Source organism: Saimiri boliviensis, chromosome 16 (genome assembly GCF_048565385.1).
Source record: "Saimiri boliviensis isolate mSaiBol1 chromosome 16, mSaiBol1.pri, whole genome shotgun sequence".
NCBI classification, from domain to species: domain Eukaryota; kingdom Metazoa; phylum Chordata; class Mammalia; order Primates; family Cebidae; genus Saimiri; species Saimiri boliviensis.
The window spans coordinates 88312402-88328653 of record NC_133464.1 but is presented as its reverse complement, the minus strand read 5'-3'; the positions used below and the strand labels follow the sequence as shown (position 1 = coordinate 88328653).

Below are 16252 nucleotides of genomic sequence, written 5' to 3'. Positions count from 1 at the left end.
TCTCCACCTCAGCTTCCCAAAGTGCCAGAATTACAGCATGCTGCACCCAGCCAGTTTGTTTTACTATGATTTTTTTTTTTTTTTTTTTTTTTTTTTGCTTACAAATACACGCGAACATCTAATGACATATGCAAGATTTTTTATTTTCATTGAAGGATACAAAAGAGAATTAAAACACAAAAGAGTGATCCCTACAAAAAAGCAGAAGGTAGGGAATGGGGGACACTTTTTCTGTACTGTTTGAGGTTTCTCCTTCCATATGTCATAATACATGTTTCTGCAGAACCACACAACTAAGATTACTTAAAGTCTCTCCTCAACCTGAATGCATACTTAGAAACACTGGATGAAATATGAAATTGTAGGCTGGGTGTAGTGGCTCACGCTTGTAATCACAGCACTTTGGGAGGCCGAGGCGGGTGATCACCTGAGGTATGGAGTTCAAGACTAGTCTGACCAATACAGTGAAACCTCATCTCTATTAAAAATGCAAAATTAGCTGGGTATGGTGATGTGCACCTGTAATCCCAGCTACTTGGGAGGCTGAAGCAGGAGAATCACTTGAACCCAGAAGGCAGAGGATACAATGAACAGAGATTGTTCCACTGCACTCCAGCACTCCAGCTTGGACAACAGAGCAAGACTCTGTCTCAAAAAAGAAGGAAAAAAAAGGAAGAAACATAAAACTGTAGAATAAATGGAAGGAAGTCATAACTTTTTAAATTTTTTTTTTGAGACCGAGTTTCACTCGTTGCCCAGGCTAAAGGGCAGTGGTGAGATGTTGGCTCACCGCAATCTCTGCCTCCCAGGTTCAAGCAATTCTCCTGCCTCAGCTTTCCAAGTTGCTGGGATTACAGACATGTGCCACCACACTCAGCTAATTTTTTATTTTTTATAGAGACAGGGTTTCTCCAAGTTGGTCAAGCTGGTCTCGAACTCCCAACCTCAGGTGATCCACCTGCCTCAGCCTCCCAAAGTACTGGGATTACAGGCGTGAACCACTACATCCAGCAACTTTGTAAATTTTTAAACAAATTTAAAATGAAATTTACCAGCTTCAGACTTTTGATGAAATAAGCACTTTAGCACAAGTGAACCAGAAGCAGGGAGTAGGATGCAACAGGCAATGTCAAATGAACACACACAAAACTTAAACTCATAGGAAAAATAGCTATGTAAAATTACTCTACTTCAAATGTCAAAATACCTTCAGGCAAAGTTTTCTAAGAACTCAAGAAAAAACTGAAGTCTAAGGAAATGTTCTTTGCCATCAATATATCCTCAGTACCTCAGATGTGTCTCCTATAACTAATATTAAAGATGTGCTAAATTAATGAATGTTATACCACTGTTTGTCCGTAGCATCAAGACAAATCTTTAGTACAGATGCTTCCACTTCTAATCAACATTATTTCCTAACTAAGCACAACAGTAGATAGGCGGGAAACAAAATGGGAAAGAAGTACCTAGCAGGTTAAGAGAAAATAATTCATAGTGAACAGAAGGGCTAGGGCAACCACAGGGCCCAGGGAACAAAATTTTTTAAATTTCCAAGATGATTATAATGTATAACAAAATTTCAAAACCACCAGGACAAACTTTAAGATCTCTCGGCCGGGCATGGTGGCTCGCATCTGTAATCTCAGCATTCTGGGAGGCCAAGGTGGGCATATCACTTGAGGCTATGAGTTCAAAACCAGTTTCGGGGCCGGGCGCGGTGGCTCAAGCCTGTAATCCCAGCACTTTGGGAGGCCGAAGTGGGTGGATCACGAGGTCGAGAGATCGAGACCATCCTGGTCAACATGGTGAAACCCCGTCTCTATTAAAGATACAAAAATTAGCTGGGCATGGTGGCGCGTGCCTGTAATCCCAGCTACTCGGGAGGCTGAGGCAGGAGAATTGCCTGAACCCGGGCAGCAGAGGTTGCGGTGAGCCGAGATTGCGCCATTGCAGTCCAGCCAGAGCAAAACTCCGTCTCAAAAGAAAAAAAAAAAAAAAAAAAAAAACCAGTTTCACCAACATGCAGAAATTCCAACTCTACTAAAAATACAAAAATATTACAAGCACAGTGGCTCATGCTTGTAATCCCAGTTTTGGGAGGCAGATCACCTGAGGTCAGGAGTTTGAGATCAGCCTGGCCAACATAGTGAAACCACATCCCTACTAAAAACAGAAAAAATTAGCCAAGTGTGGTAGCACACACTTGTAATCCCAGCCACTTAGGATGCTGAGGCAGGAGGATCGCTTAAACCCAACGTGGAGGTTACAGTGAGCCAAGATCACACCAATGCCCTCCAGCCTGGGCAACAAGAGCAAACTTCCACCTAAAAAAAAAAAATTAGCCAGGCATGGCGGCACACACCCGTAGTCCCAGCTACTAGGGAGGCTCAGGCACAAGAACTGCTTGAACACGGGAGGCAGAGGTCGCACTGAACCGAGACTGTACCATGGCACTCCAGGCTGGGCGACAGAGTGAGATTCTGTCTCAAAAACAAAACAAAAAACAAACCTCTCTTCCAGCTCTAACAGCCAATGAATGATTCAGTATCTTTAACTGAAACAACACTTTCAAATTTTCTGCAAAATAGAAGACAGTTTATCTTTAAACCTACTATAATATATAAATGAATTCAATCTTGTTAGAAAAGTAAACTTACGGAACTGCCAGGTTTAGAGTACAAATTAAACCAAAACACCTGACTAGTTTCTATTGTTTGCTGAGCTTGATTTTGTTTTAACATATGTGGCATTGGCACAGTTATTCAATGACTTGATCATAACTGCTCAATAAACATTTACTGAATAGTGATGTACAAAATACTAGAACACACACACACCAAAAAAAAACCCCTACACTTCATTTTAAGGAAATGAGAATTTACCCAAAAGGATTTAGAAGTGAATGATCAAATTTTCGCCTGCTAAAAAAAATACTGAATCTAGTATATAGAACAGTTTAAAGAAAGCCAAGATTAGATGGCAGAAAAGTTCATCAGGAACACTACTGCAGAAACTCACGTAGGCAACTGTGGTACCTTGATCTCTGGGGACAGCCAAGAGAAGGTAGATAAACATTTACTCAAATGCTAAGTTAAAACAAAACAAAAACTTAAAAGCGAAATAGAAAGCAATCAGACGCTTATTTTAAGAAATTTAAAACTCATTATGGGTAGTGGAAAAGCTGAGCGATAGGAAGAACCAGGAAAAATTATATAGAAAATTTAAGAAGAGACAAAAAGGGAGAGGAGATACAGATAATTAACATAGATGGGCATAAAAAGAAAGGTAATAAAGAGAAAAGGGAGAAGTGAGCTTTTGACATGTATTTAAGCAGCTTGTCATATTGTTAAGTTATTTATCCAGTAGACAAGAATAAATTAACACCTGTTATTGACTGCTCTTAAATATTCTTGCCAATTGTCCAGGCACGGTGGCTCACCCCTGGAATCCCAGCATTTTGGGAGGCTGAGGCAAGTGGATCGCCTGAGGTCAGGAGTTTGACACCAGCCTGGCCAACATGGTGAAAACCCATTTCTACTAAAAATACAAAAATTATCCGGGCCTGTAATCTCAACTACTCGGGAGGCTGAGGCAGGAGAATTGCATGAACCCAGGAAGCAGAGGTTGCAGTGAGCCAAAATCAAATTATTGCACTCCACCCTGGGGGATAGAGCAAGACTCCATCTCAAAAAAAAATATGTGTGTGTGTGTATGTGTGTATATATATATATATATATTCTCGTCAATTACTAAGAATTTACTTTTCCTAAATCCCCACATCCATCTGTAAACATGAATCTCTTTTGTCTCTACCGGATTATCCATCTGTACTCTTTCAAATGTGCAGTAATAATCTTAAATAGCCAGCATTTGTCCAAATTCTTCATCAAACAAAAAGTCCTACATGTGCCATGTCTACCTACCAAAATTCACCCACCATGTTTCTCCGTTTGCCAAGAGAATCATGTATTTGCTACTGGTGCTACTGGCACAGTTCAATATCCTCAAATTACCTCCAACAATATTAACTGCCTAAGTAAAACTAACTTTTAATAAGTTTTTTTTTTCTTAAGTTCTCTGAGATCTTCATAGCTAATATGTTGAGTTCCAACTTTTTCTCTGAACTCCTTACTGGCACTTTACACAGTAGTACATAAGTGGTATACACACTTAGAGGGAAAAAAAAAAATCATACCACATTTACATGAAAATCCATGTTTACCTTGTCTCATTAGCATTAACTGGTGTTCATGCCTAGCTGCTTCCATTTCTGCCTCCAGTTTCTCTTTGGCTTCTCTGATGTTTCTGTCAACTTGCTCACGCTGCTGCTTTTCCATTTCATCAAGAGCCTTCCATCGAGATGCATACTCAAATTCAAATGTTCCAGGTTGCGCAAACCGTGGTGGTTGTTCTCTTTCCCTAAATTTACATTAAAACATACAGAGATTTATGTTTAAAAGGTAAAGCAAGAAGCACTTACAATGTTCAAGGCACTGTCTGAGACACCATGTCTACATGAATTACCTCGTGACAATATTGTGATTACAGGCCTGAGCTTAAGAAACTGCCCAAGGATGTTCAACTAATAATGGAACAATGATTCAAACTTAGACAATCTGATGCTACAACCCAGACTCTCCTAATTATTACCTGTAAAATTTCTGCTTTTGGAGGTTTCATTTTCTGGTTTTCAGTCAATTAAATATTTTACAAAGGAAAGTCTGCAACATATGGATTAACTGTCTGGATCAGATGTTTTTACTATTAAAACCAGCTGGATTTTATTGAGTGTTATATGCCAAGTTAATTGGATAGGCAACCAAATCAAGGCCTAACTCACTACAATTACAGTTAACTATTTAATAGCTCTTTCCCTCGGTAGCCTATAAACTCAACTGATGACATCAAATGTATCTGTTAACTGCTGTACCTCAAGGACCTAGAATGCAGTATATACATTAAAATATATAATTTTTTTTTTTTTTTTTTTTTTTTGAGACGGAGTTTCGCTCTTGTTACCCAGGCTGGAGTGCAATGCCGCGATCTCGGCTCACCGCAACCTCTGCCTCCTGGGTTCAAGCAATTCTCCTGCCTCAGCCTCCTGAGTAGCTGGGATTACAGGCATGCGCCACCATGCCCAGCTAATTTTTTGTATCTTTAGTAGAGACGGGGTTTCACCATGTTGACCAGGATGGTCTCGATCTCTCGACCTTGTGATCCACCCGCCTCGGCCTCCCAAAGTGCTGGGATTACAGGCTTGAGCCACCATGCCCGGCCCTAAAAATATATAATTCTTGAATAAATAAATGAGCAAACAAATTACCAAATAAAAATAAAGACCTATAAATGTATTTGAAAGACTTCATTTATATATATATATGAGATATATAGATGTAAATATATGTTTTAGAGACAGATAAAAAATATGACTGATCTCAAACTCCTGGCCTCAAGTATTCCTCATTCCTCAGCCTCCAAAAGTGCCAAAATTACAGGTGCAAGACACCATACCTGGTCCCAATCAATTTTTTTCCCCTTTAAAGAATTTTGGTTGTTGTCACTGTTGTTTAGGGATTTTTTGAGACAGGGTCTTGCTCAGTTGCCCACACTGGAGTACAGTGGCACAATTAACACTCACTGCCCAATCAACCTCTCAGGCGCAAGCAATCCTCCCACCTGAAGCTGCAGAGTAGCTAGGACTGAAGGGGCATGCCACCATGACCAGCTAATTTTTGTATTTTTTGTAGAGATGAGGTACCACCATGTTGCCCAGGCTGGTCTTAAACTCCTGGACTCAAGCAACCCTTCTGCCTCCCAAAGTGCTGGAATTACAGGTAAGAGCCATCACACCCAACCAACTTCCAAGAAATTTTTGCAGAAAAATCTTCGATTAGTCTTGCCCATAACAGCCACTATTAAAAGCTTCTGATAGGGGCTGGGTGCCATGGCTCATGCCTGTAATCCCAGCACTTTGGGAGGCCGAAACAGGTGAATCACCTGAGGTAGGGAGTTCGAGACCAGCCTGACCAACATGGAGAAACCTAGTCTCTACTAAAAATACAATAAATTAGCTGGGCGTGGTGGCACGCGCCTGTAATCCCAGCTACTCAGGAGGCTGAAGCAGGAGAATCGCTTGAACCCGGGAGATGGGAGGGTGCAGTAAGCCGAGATTGTGCCAGTGCACTCCAGCTTGGGCAACAAGAGCAAAACTCTGTGTCAAAACAAACAAAAAAGAAAAAAAAAGTATTGATAGGAACACAATCCCACTCCATGAATAAACGCACAGATAACTTGCTACAAATGTAAATTTTAACACTTATTTTGGGGTATGGAGGTGAAGAGGAGTGGGTATGACAAATCTGGGAGAAAGGGGAAGACTGTCACAGAGAGAAAGGTGTGGTAACAGAAGAGGGAAAGGTCTTCAGAAGCACATGAAGAAACACCAAAGACAGCCATGGTCCTAGGGACTCTGTATCTAAAAAATCTGCTTGGATTTTTTTTCTTTTTAAAGCAGCGACTGGAAAATGGGAAAGAGTGGGAGAATCTACCAACCACTAATTTTTCTAAAACAATTATTGATCAGCAGCTCTTAAGTCAAAGATTGACTACATTTTTAAATTCTTTATTTTCTCCCACAGGGGAAAAAAACAAACAAACAACTGACATAACATGCTTTTTCGTAGCTGCAAGTGAATTTAAATCTTGGCTCTTATGCTTTGTAAGCATTTTCTTCTGGGAATAAACCTTTTTTTTTTTTTAAGAAGGAGTTTTGCTCTTGTCCTTGTTGGAGAACAATGGCGCGATCTCGGCTCACTGCAACCTCCACTTCTCAGGTTCAAGCGATTCTCCTGCTTCAGTCTCCCAAGTAGCTGGGATTACAGGTATGTGTCACCACATTTGGCTAATTTTGTATATTTAGTAGAGATAGGGTTTCACCATCTTGGCCAGGCTGGTCTCAAACTCCTGACCTCAGGTGATCCACTCGTCTCAGCCTCCCAAAGTGCTAGGATTACAGGTGTGAGCCACAACGCCTGGCCTATAAATCATTAGTAGTAAAACTGAAACTATAACTAGCCTTTTTTTTTTTTTTTTTTTTTTTTCCCTTGGGGACAGAGTCTTGCTCTGCCACCCAGGCTGGAGTGCAGTGGCACAAGCTCAGTTTACTACATTCTCCACCTCTGGAATTACAGGCATGAGCCACCACACATGGCTAATTTTTGTATTTTTAGTAGATAGAGACGGGGTTTCACCATGTTGGTCAGACTGCTCTTGAACTCCTGACCTCATGATCCACCTGCCTCGGCCTCCCAAAGGGCTGGGATTACAGGCATGAGCCACCGCATCTGGCCATAACTTGCTCTTATTAAGGTTTGCTGAGACCATTAAATATATAAACAAATATTGTCTATAAAGTCTATTCTTTTAATAACGTTGTACTTCTAGTTCTCTCTCTCCCAAATCCAAAAGGATGCTCTATTTCAAATTTGTAATGGTGACCCATAATAAGTAAAAAGGAACCCTTTGAAAACTGGCATTGTGGCCAGGTCCAGTGCCTTACACCTGTAAACTCAACTTTGAGAGGCCAAGGCGGGCAGATTGCTTGAGCCCAGGAGTTTGAGACCACCCTGAGCAACAACATAATGAAAGAAACCCTGTCTTTAAAAAAATTAAAAAATTAGGCCGGGCGTGGTGGCTCACACCTGTAATCCCAGCACTTTGGGAGGCCGAGGCGGGTGGATCACAAGGTCAAGAGATCGAGACCATCCTGGTCAACATGGTGAAACCCCGTCTCTACTAAAAATACAAAAAATTAGCGGGGCATGGTGGCGCGTGCCTGTAATCCCAGCTACTCAGGAGGCTGAGACAGGAGAATTGCCTGAACCCAGGAGGCAGAGGTTGCGGTGAGCCGAGATCGCGCCATTGCACTCCAGCCTGGGTAACAAGAGCGAAACTCCCTCTAAAAAAAAAAAAAAAAAAAAAAATTATAAAATTAATGGAACGTGGTGGCCCACAACTATAATCCCAGCTACTTGGCAGGGGAGGGGGGCTGAGGTGGAAGGATCACTTGAGACCAGGAGGTAGAGACTGCAATGAGTCATGATCATGCCACTACACTATAGTCTGAGCAAGAGCCAGACCCTGTCTCAAGAAAGAAAGAAGAAAGAAGGTAGGGGAGGGGAAAAGGGAGGGGGAGGGGGAAGGGCACTGTAAGGGAAATCAGAACAGATAGGAATTATAATCAATTACTACTAATGCTTCCTCCCTGAAATACTCTGTTCCCTTGCTTCCAGGACAGAGTCAGATGGTTCTTCCTCCCACTCCAATGAATGAATGCTCCCTTCTCAGTCGTTTTTTATTCCTTCTGATGTTCCCAACCTCTACACACTGGAGTACTCCAGGGTTCAGGGTTTGGTCCTTTGACTTTAAAATATCATGTTAATAAATCCCACCAGGACAGTTGCTCTAATTCCTAGGTATAAATCCAACTATCTGCTTGACTACACTGCCAGCACCTAGAACAGTCGCTAACAAAAAGGCACTCCAGGTTTTATTTATGTAATAAACAAGTGAGTGGGGTACAGTGGCCCACACCTGTAAACCCAGCACTTTCAGAGGCCAAGGCAGGTAGATCACCTGAGGTCAGGAGTTCCAGACCAGCTTGGCCAACAGGGTGAAACCCCATCTCTACTAAAAATACAAAAATTGGCTGGGTGTGGTGGTACACACCTGTAATCCCAGCTCCTTGGGAGGGTGAGGCACAAGAATCCCTTGAACCCAGGAGGTGAAGGTTGCAGTGAGCAAAGATTGCATCACTGCATTCCAGCCTGGGTGACAGAGTCAGACTGTCTCAGAAATATAAATAAATAAGTGACTTTTTTTTTTTTTTTTTTTTTGAGACAGAGTTTCCTCTTGTTACCCAGGCTGGAGTGCAATGGCGCGATCTCAGCTCACCGCAACCTCCGCCTCCTGGGTTCAGGCAATTCTCCAGCCTCAGCCTCCCGAGTAGCTGGGATTACAGGCACTCACCACCATGCCCAGCTAATTTTTGTATTTTTAGTAGAGACGGGGTTTCACCATGTTGACCAGGATGGTCTCAATCTCTTGACCTCGTGATCCACCCACCTTGGCCTCCCAAAGTGCTGGGATTAGAGACGTGAGCCACCGCGCCCGGCAATAAGTGACTTTTTTTTTTTTTTTTTTTTTACAGAGTCTCGTTCTGTCACCCAGGCTGGAATGCAATGGTGCGATCTCAACTCACAGCAACCTCCACCTCCCAGGTTCAAGCAATTCTCCTGCCCCAGCCTCCTGAGGAGCTGGGATTACAGGCATGTGCCACCACGCCCAGTTAATTTTTATATTTTTAGTACAGATGGGGTTCCACCATGTTGGCCAGCCTGGTCTCAAACTCCCGACCTCAAATGATCTGTCTGCCTCGGCGTCTCAAAGTGCTGGGATTACAGGCTTGAGCCACTGCGCCCGGCCAAGTACATTATGTTTTTTAAAACATAATGCACTCTGCAAAAGTAACTGGAGGGGAAAGGGAGGTAGCCCAGGCAGAGAACAGAACTAGAGGCAGTCCAAGGCAGTCCATCTAGGGAATGAGACTGTGAGGCCATACTTGTGAAACATTTGGACTGCTATTCTAGAACTTTTATGCGGTGTGTTTGCTGCACAGCTGTTCGAAATGTTTAACAAAGCTTTATAAACTGAGAACAATAATAATGCACTCATAGGTAATTTATGTAAATATATTTGTATTATTATAAGTGAAAAGGACAAAAGAATAAACACCCAAAATTTTGAAAATGGGTTATTTTTTGCAATTTCTAAGAGCTCTTCCCCTGTATCTGGCTATTTAACTAGGCATACGGTACTCCAATCCAGCACACCAAAAGCCTCCTTTTAACCTACAATAGACTTGAAGCATAAAATAAAACATAGTAAGTATTTGCAGCTGGGCACAGTGGCTCACACCTGTAATCCCAGGACTTTGGGAGGCCAAGGCAGGCGGATCACCTGAGGTCAGGAATTCAAGACCAGCCTGGTCAACATGGCGAAACCCTGCCTCTAGTAAAAAACAAAAAATTATCCAGGCATGGTGGCATATACCTGTAATCCCAGCTACTCGGGAGGCTGAGGAAGAAAACCCTTGAACCCAGGAGACGGAGATTGCAGTGAGATCGCACCACTGCACTCCAGCTTGTGCAACGAGAGCAAGACTCCATCTCAAAAAAAAAAAAAAAGGTATTTTCATGTTATCTAGAATTCACTGTTTTTCTGGCATAAGTATTATTGACAGTGTCTTCCTACTACCCACCCTGCCCCAGCTGTAAAAGTAGACTTTTCTAAAAAAAAAAAAAAAAAAAATTACTGTTTGGCCGGGCATGGAGGCTCACGCCTGTAATCCCAGCCAAGGCGGGTGAATCACGAGGTCAAGAGATCGAGACCATCCTGGTCAACATGGTGAAACCGCGTCTCTACTAAAAATACAAAAATTAGCTGGGCATGGTGGTGCGCGCCTGTAATCCCAGCTACTCAGGAGGCTGAGGCAGGAGAATTGCCTGAACCCAGGAGGCAGAGGTTGCAGTGAGCCAAGATTGCGCCATTGCACTCCAGCCTGGGTAACAAGAGCGAAACTCCGTCTCAAAAAAAAAAGATTACTATGTTTTACCCATACAAAAAAAGAAAACTATTAGCTAGGCATGGTGGCACGTGCCTGAAATCCCAGCTACTCAGGAGGCTGAGGCACAAGAATCACTCAAACGCAGGAGGTAGAGACCGCAGGGAGCCAAGATCACACCACTGCACTCCAGGATGACAGAACAAGACACTGTCTCCAAAAAAAAAAAGGAAAGAAAACTAGCATTCCATGTAGACCAGGCCACTCTACTAACCAGATTATATAAATAAATCGAACATCTCATAATCCAACAATACTTAAAAACAAATGTAGTAAACACCCTTGATAGCACATATACAAAATATCTAATAATAAAATCTTACTTATGGTATTGTTGAGTTTTCTGCATCAGCTTCTCTGGCAAGCCATCTTCATCATCAAACTGCTCCATGGGCTCCACAATGACTGGACGAGGGGTCCTGGATAGGTATAAAAGCATTCATAAAAATTAACACAGTGCCAAGAATACCCAAAATGTTTTATAATAATAAAGATACTTAGAAAATGTCTCACTTGAGATTGTACTCATAAAAATCAGTCAATAGCCAGGCGCAGTGGCTCACGCCTATAATCCTAGCACTTTGGGAAACCAAGGTGGGCAGATCACTTGAGGTCAGGAGTTCAAGACCAGCCTGGCCAACATGGTGAAACCCCATCTCTACTAAAAACACACAAAAAAATTAGCTGGGCAATGTGGCATGTACCTGTAATCCCAGCTACTCAGGAAGCTGAAACAGGAGAATTGCTGGAACCCAAGAGGTGGAGGTTGTAGTAAGCCAAGATTGTACCACTGCACTCTAGCCTGGGCAACAGAGCAAGACTCCATCTCAAAAAAAATCAGTCAAGAAACATTTACTGAGCCAGACAGAGGTGAATGTCAAAAGCCACAAAAACACGAGTAAATAAAGCAAAATTATGAACCAGCATAACAGCTATAGTTAATGTTTAGAAAGTATAATGAAAACAAATTTGTACCTATTTTACATGTGTGGTCATCACTGTCCACATGTCCCACCACCTCAACCTACCATCATCTCTGCCAACCACCCTGTTTCCCTGGGTCTACCAGTATTGTTCAGAAAGTTCTTTAAAACTGTTGGCCAGTGGGCACAGTGCCTCACACCTAAAAGCCTAGCACTTTGGGAGGCCAAGGCAAGCGGATCACCTGAGGTCAGGAGTTTGAGACCACCAGCCTCGTCAACATGGTGAAACCCCATCTCTACTAAAAATACAAGAATTAGCCCCAGGTGTGGTGGCAGGTGCCTGTAGTCCCAGCTTCTTGGGAGGCTGAAGCACAAGAATCACTTGAACTCAGGAGACAGAGGTTGCAGTGAGCCGAGATCACACCACTACACTCCAGCCTGGGCCACAGAGCAAGCAAGACTCCATCTCAAAAAAGAAAAAAAAAAAGTTAAAGCTGAAAATTAGAACTAAAAGATGTCAGTGAAGGCCAAGTATAGTGGTTCAAGCCTGTAATCCTAGCACTTTGGGAAGCAGAGGCAGGGAAGATGGCTTAAGCACAGAAATTTGAGACCAGCCTGGGAAAGATGACAAGGCCCTGTCTCTACAAAAAAATTAAAAATTAGCCAGGTGGCATACACTACTCAGGAGGCTGAGGTGGGAGGATCACTTGAGCCCAGGAATTTGAGGCTGCGAGCTATGACAGAGCCCCTGCAATCTACCCTAGGCAACAAGGCAAGACCCCAACTCTAAATTAAAATTAAAATTGAAGATGTTAGCCAGACAAAAGGGAGGAGGGAAGGCACAAGACACAAGACATTCAACCAGAAAAACTGGGAGGAGAGGGGAGAGACAAGCAGAGTGTGTGATGAAAGATACGACTAGAGGCCCTCCTTCTGGACTATTTTCTTGAGTAAAATAGGAGAAAAGGAGAGTTCATGAAGAGGAGGAGGAGGAGTAAGTAGAATGGATGGCATACTGCTATTAAAATTTCCTTTGAGATCGGCTCTTCATCATGCAAGCAGCATTAAAATCTATTTCTGGCCAGGCGCGGTGGCTCACGCCTGTAATCCCAGCACTTTGGGAGGCCGAGGCGGGTGGATCACGAGGTCAAGAGATCGAGACCATCCCGGTCAACATAGTGAAACCCCATCTCTACTAAAAATACAAAAAATTAGCTGGGCATGGTGGCACATGCCTGTAATCCCAGCTACTCAGGAGGCTGAGACAGGAGAATTGCCTGAACCCAGGAGGCGGAGGCTGAGGTGAGCCGAGATCGCGCCATTGCACTCCAGCCTGGGTAACAAGAGCGAAACTCCATCTCAAAAAAAAAAAAAAAAATCTATTTCTACTACCTTCAAATCAGTGATGCTTCAGAAAGAAACAACTTAACTAAGCTAGAGTGATGAAGAAGGTTTTTTGGACTCTAAAAGCTTCTCTTACTAATACCATAGTTTAACACAGACTTTAGATCCAAAACATAAGAAAAGATACAAAATAACTTTTCACAATTATTACTGAGCTAGTGAATACATTTTAGGGAAACAGTTAAAGCAGGTATGGAGTATCATGAAGTGGTAAAATGAGAGTATAGAAACCTCAGATAAACTGAATAGGAACCTGAAGGAAAAGAGACTTAAGATGTGATACTTCTAAAAGTACCCAAATAGGCCCAGTGTCAAAATGAAGATGATGCATTTTATGGACCATTCATCCACTGGAAGCTATGGCAGGGTCACAAACACGGAACAATAACAGAACCAGATAAGAGGTACACCTGAGCAGAGGCCAACAAAGAAACAAGCAAACCCTTCCAGTAACAAAAGACCATCCCCTTCACGGAAAACCTAGAGACAGAGACTTAAGAGGGAAAAATGAACTCAGCAGATGATATGTCACTGAGAAATGACAAAAGCATATGAAGCCAAGGAAAACTGTAATCAAAATTAAGAGAAAACTCTGACATTTCTGTACTCCCAAATATGTTAGAGATTTTAACAAACTATAAACTTTTAACAGATAAGTTTGGGCCACACTAGACAACTCTTATACAGTGCAGGAAAGGAGAAATACAGATTTCTAAGAGGGAACTTAATCGACACATACAAATTTATACAGTCTCCCTCTACCTCTCTCTATATGTATCATCTTGCTCCTGAAATTCCACTTTTTTCTTTTTCTTTTTTTGAGACAGAGTCTGGCTCTGTCACCTAGGCTGGAGTACAATGTCACAATCTCGGCTCATTGCAACCTCCGCCACCCAGGTTCAAAGGATTCTCCTGCCTCAGCCTCACAAGTAGCTGGGATTACAGGTGTCTGCCACCACACCTGGCTGATTTTTTTGTGTGTATGTTTAGTAGAGACAGGGTTTCACCATTTTGGCCAGGCTGGTCTCAAACTCCTGACCTCGTGATCCACCAGCCTCCGCCTCCCAAAGTGCTGGGATTATTACAGGCAGGAGTCACCAAGCCCAGCCCTGAAATTCCACTTCTAAAGAGACACTTAACCAGTGAGCAAAGATCAGCTGCAACCACATTCATCTAATTTACACAACATAAACAGACTGAGGGGCCGGGCACGGTGGCTTACGCCTGTAATCCTAGTTCTTTGGAAGGCCAAGGCAGGTGGACTGCCTGAGCTCAGGAGTTCGAGACCAGCCTGGGCGACATGGTGAAACCCTGTCTCTACCAAAAAAAAATATTTAGAAAAAAAAAAGACCGAGGAAAATGGGTATGTGTTGTGTACAAGGGAATTACTTAAGAGACCGTGTCTTATTTTTATTTACTGGAACACATGCTAAAATGTTAACATCTACGGTTTCATTGCACATGCACCACTCCCTACAGGAACTCCCTTTGTCCATTTTCTGACTCATCTTGTTTATTTCGCTTTCATCTTTAGGTGTAACCAAAGTTTGTAAAACTCAAGTCCAGGTACGGCGGCTCACACCTTTATCCCAGCACTTTGGGAGGCCAAGGTGGATGCATCACTTGAGGTTCAGGGGTTCAAGACCAGGCTGACCAACATGGTGAAACCTCGTCTCTACTAAATACAAAAAATTGGCCGGGCACGGTGGCTCATGCCTGTAATCCTAGCACTTTGGAAGGCCAAGGTGGGTGGATCACCTGAAGCCAGGAGTTCAAGACCAGCCTGACCATCGTGGTGAAACCCCATCTTTAAAAAAAAAAAAAAAAAAATTCACCAGGCATGGTAGTACATGCCTGTAGTCTCAGCTACCTGAAAGGCTGAGGCAGGAGAATCTCAAGAGGCAGAGGCTGCACTGAACTGAGATTGCGCCACTGCACTCCAGCCTAGGCAACAAGAGCAAAACTCTATTAAAAAAAAAAAAAAAAAAAAAAAAAAAAAAGGCCGGGCGCGGTGGCTCAAGCCCGTAATCCCAGCACTTTGGGAGGCCGAGGTGGGTGGATCACGAGGTCAAGAGATCGAGACCATCCTGGTCAACATTGTGAAACCCCGTCTCTATTAAAAATACAAAAAAGTAGCTGGGCATGGTGGCACGTGCCTGTAATCCGAGCTACTCAGGAGGCTGAGGCAGGAGAACTGCCTGAACCCAGGAGGCGGAGGTTGCGGTGAGCCGAGATCGCGCCATTGCACTCCAGCCTGGGTAACAAGAGTGAAACTCCGTCTCAAAAAAAAAAAAAAAAAAAAAAAAAAAGCCTTAAATTCTGTTTACCATAGGTTTCTGAACTAAATTTATTCTTTTTTCTTGAAACAACATCTCACTCTGCTGCCCAGGCTGGAGCACAGTGGCCCGATCACAGCTCACTGCAGTCTCAATCTCCTGGCCTCAAGCTATCCTCTCACTTCAGCCTCCCAAAGTGCTGGGATTACAGGCATGAGCCACTACAGCTGCCTAGTTTACTCTCTATGCAAATGTAAGTATATAATCAGTAGAAAACAGACTGAAGGGAAACAAATCAAAGTGTTCAACCATAATGTTAAATCTGGTGTTACTGCTTTACAGCGTTTTTGTTTTTCTCCCCATTTCACCATCAAGTCAATCATTAGTTTGGTTATAACCTTGAAGGACTGAGGCCGTGGGGTCTACAACAGGTTATGAGCTTGCATAGCCTTCGGCTAGGAGGTTCACCTGAGCTAGTCAAAGTTTTCTTATCAGTAAAATGGGATAGCAGTGCATCATAAGGTTGTTATGATGAAAAAAGAAAGGTAGAGCACTTAGCACAGCTCTTGGTAAAAAGAGATCATTAAATGGAAAGTGAAGTTGACCAGGTGCAATGGCTCACACCTATAATCCCAATACTTTGGGAGGCCAACGAAAGCGGATCACCCGAGGTCAGGAGTTCAAGACCAGCCTGGTCAACATAAAAAATACAAAAATTAGCCAGGCATGGTGGTGAGTGACTATGGTCCCAACTACTCAGAAGACTGAGGCATAAGACTTGCTTGACCCAGGAGGTGGAGGTTGCAGTAAGCAGAGATTGCACCACTGCACTCCAGTCTAGACAATAGGCTGAAACCCTGTCTTGAAGGAAAAAAAAAAAACTGAAGGGTTTTTTTTTTGCGGGGCGGGGAACAAAAGGGGAAAAAGTATTTCAGTGTTTTTTCAGGCCTGAAAATACTGGTTTAAAG

At 42.9% G+C, this 16252-nt stretch overlaps 1 protein-coding gene across 4 annotated transcripts in view; it reads right to left on the bottom strand.

Moving 5' to 3' along the window:
• The window catches only part of PSPC1 (paraspeckle component 1), a 115689-nt gene that overhangs the window by 75507 nt on the left and 23930 nt on the right, over nucleotides 1–16252 (bottom strand). For all 4 annotated transcript variants that reach the window (XR_012514460.1, XR_012514461.1, XM_039473393.2 and 1 more), the window contains exons 3-4: nucleotides 11005–11100; nucleotides 4223–4419 (exon numbers count right to left, since the gene is read on the bottom strand). Coding sequence is in view for 2 of the 4 variants with exons in the window: in XM_039473393.2 (XP_039329327.1) it covers nucleotides 4223–4419; nucleotides 11005–11100 (293 nt within the window). In the remaining 2 variants the exon portion in view is untranslated. The remainder of the gene's footprint in view (nucleotides 1–4222; nucleotides 4420–11004; nucleotides 11101–16252) is intronic.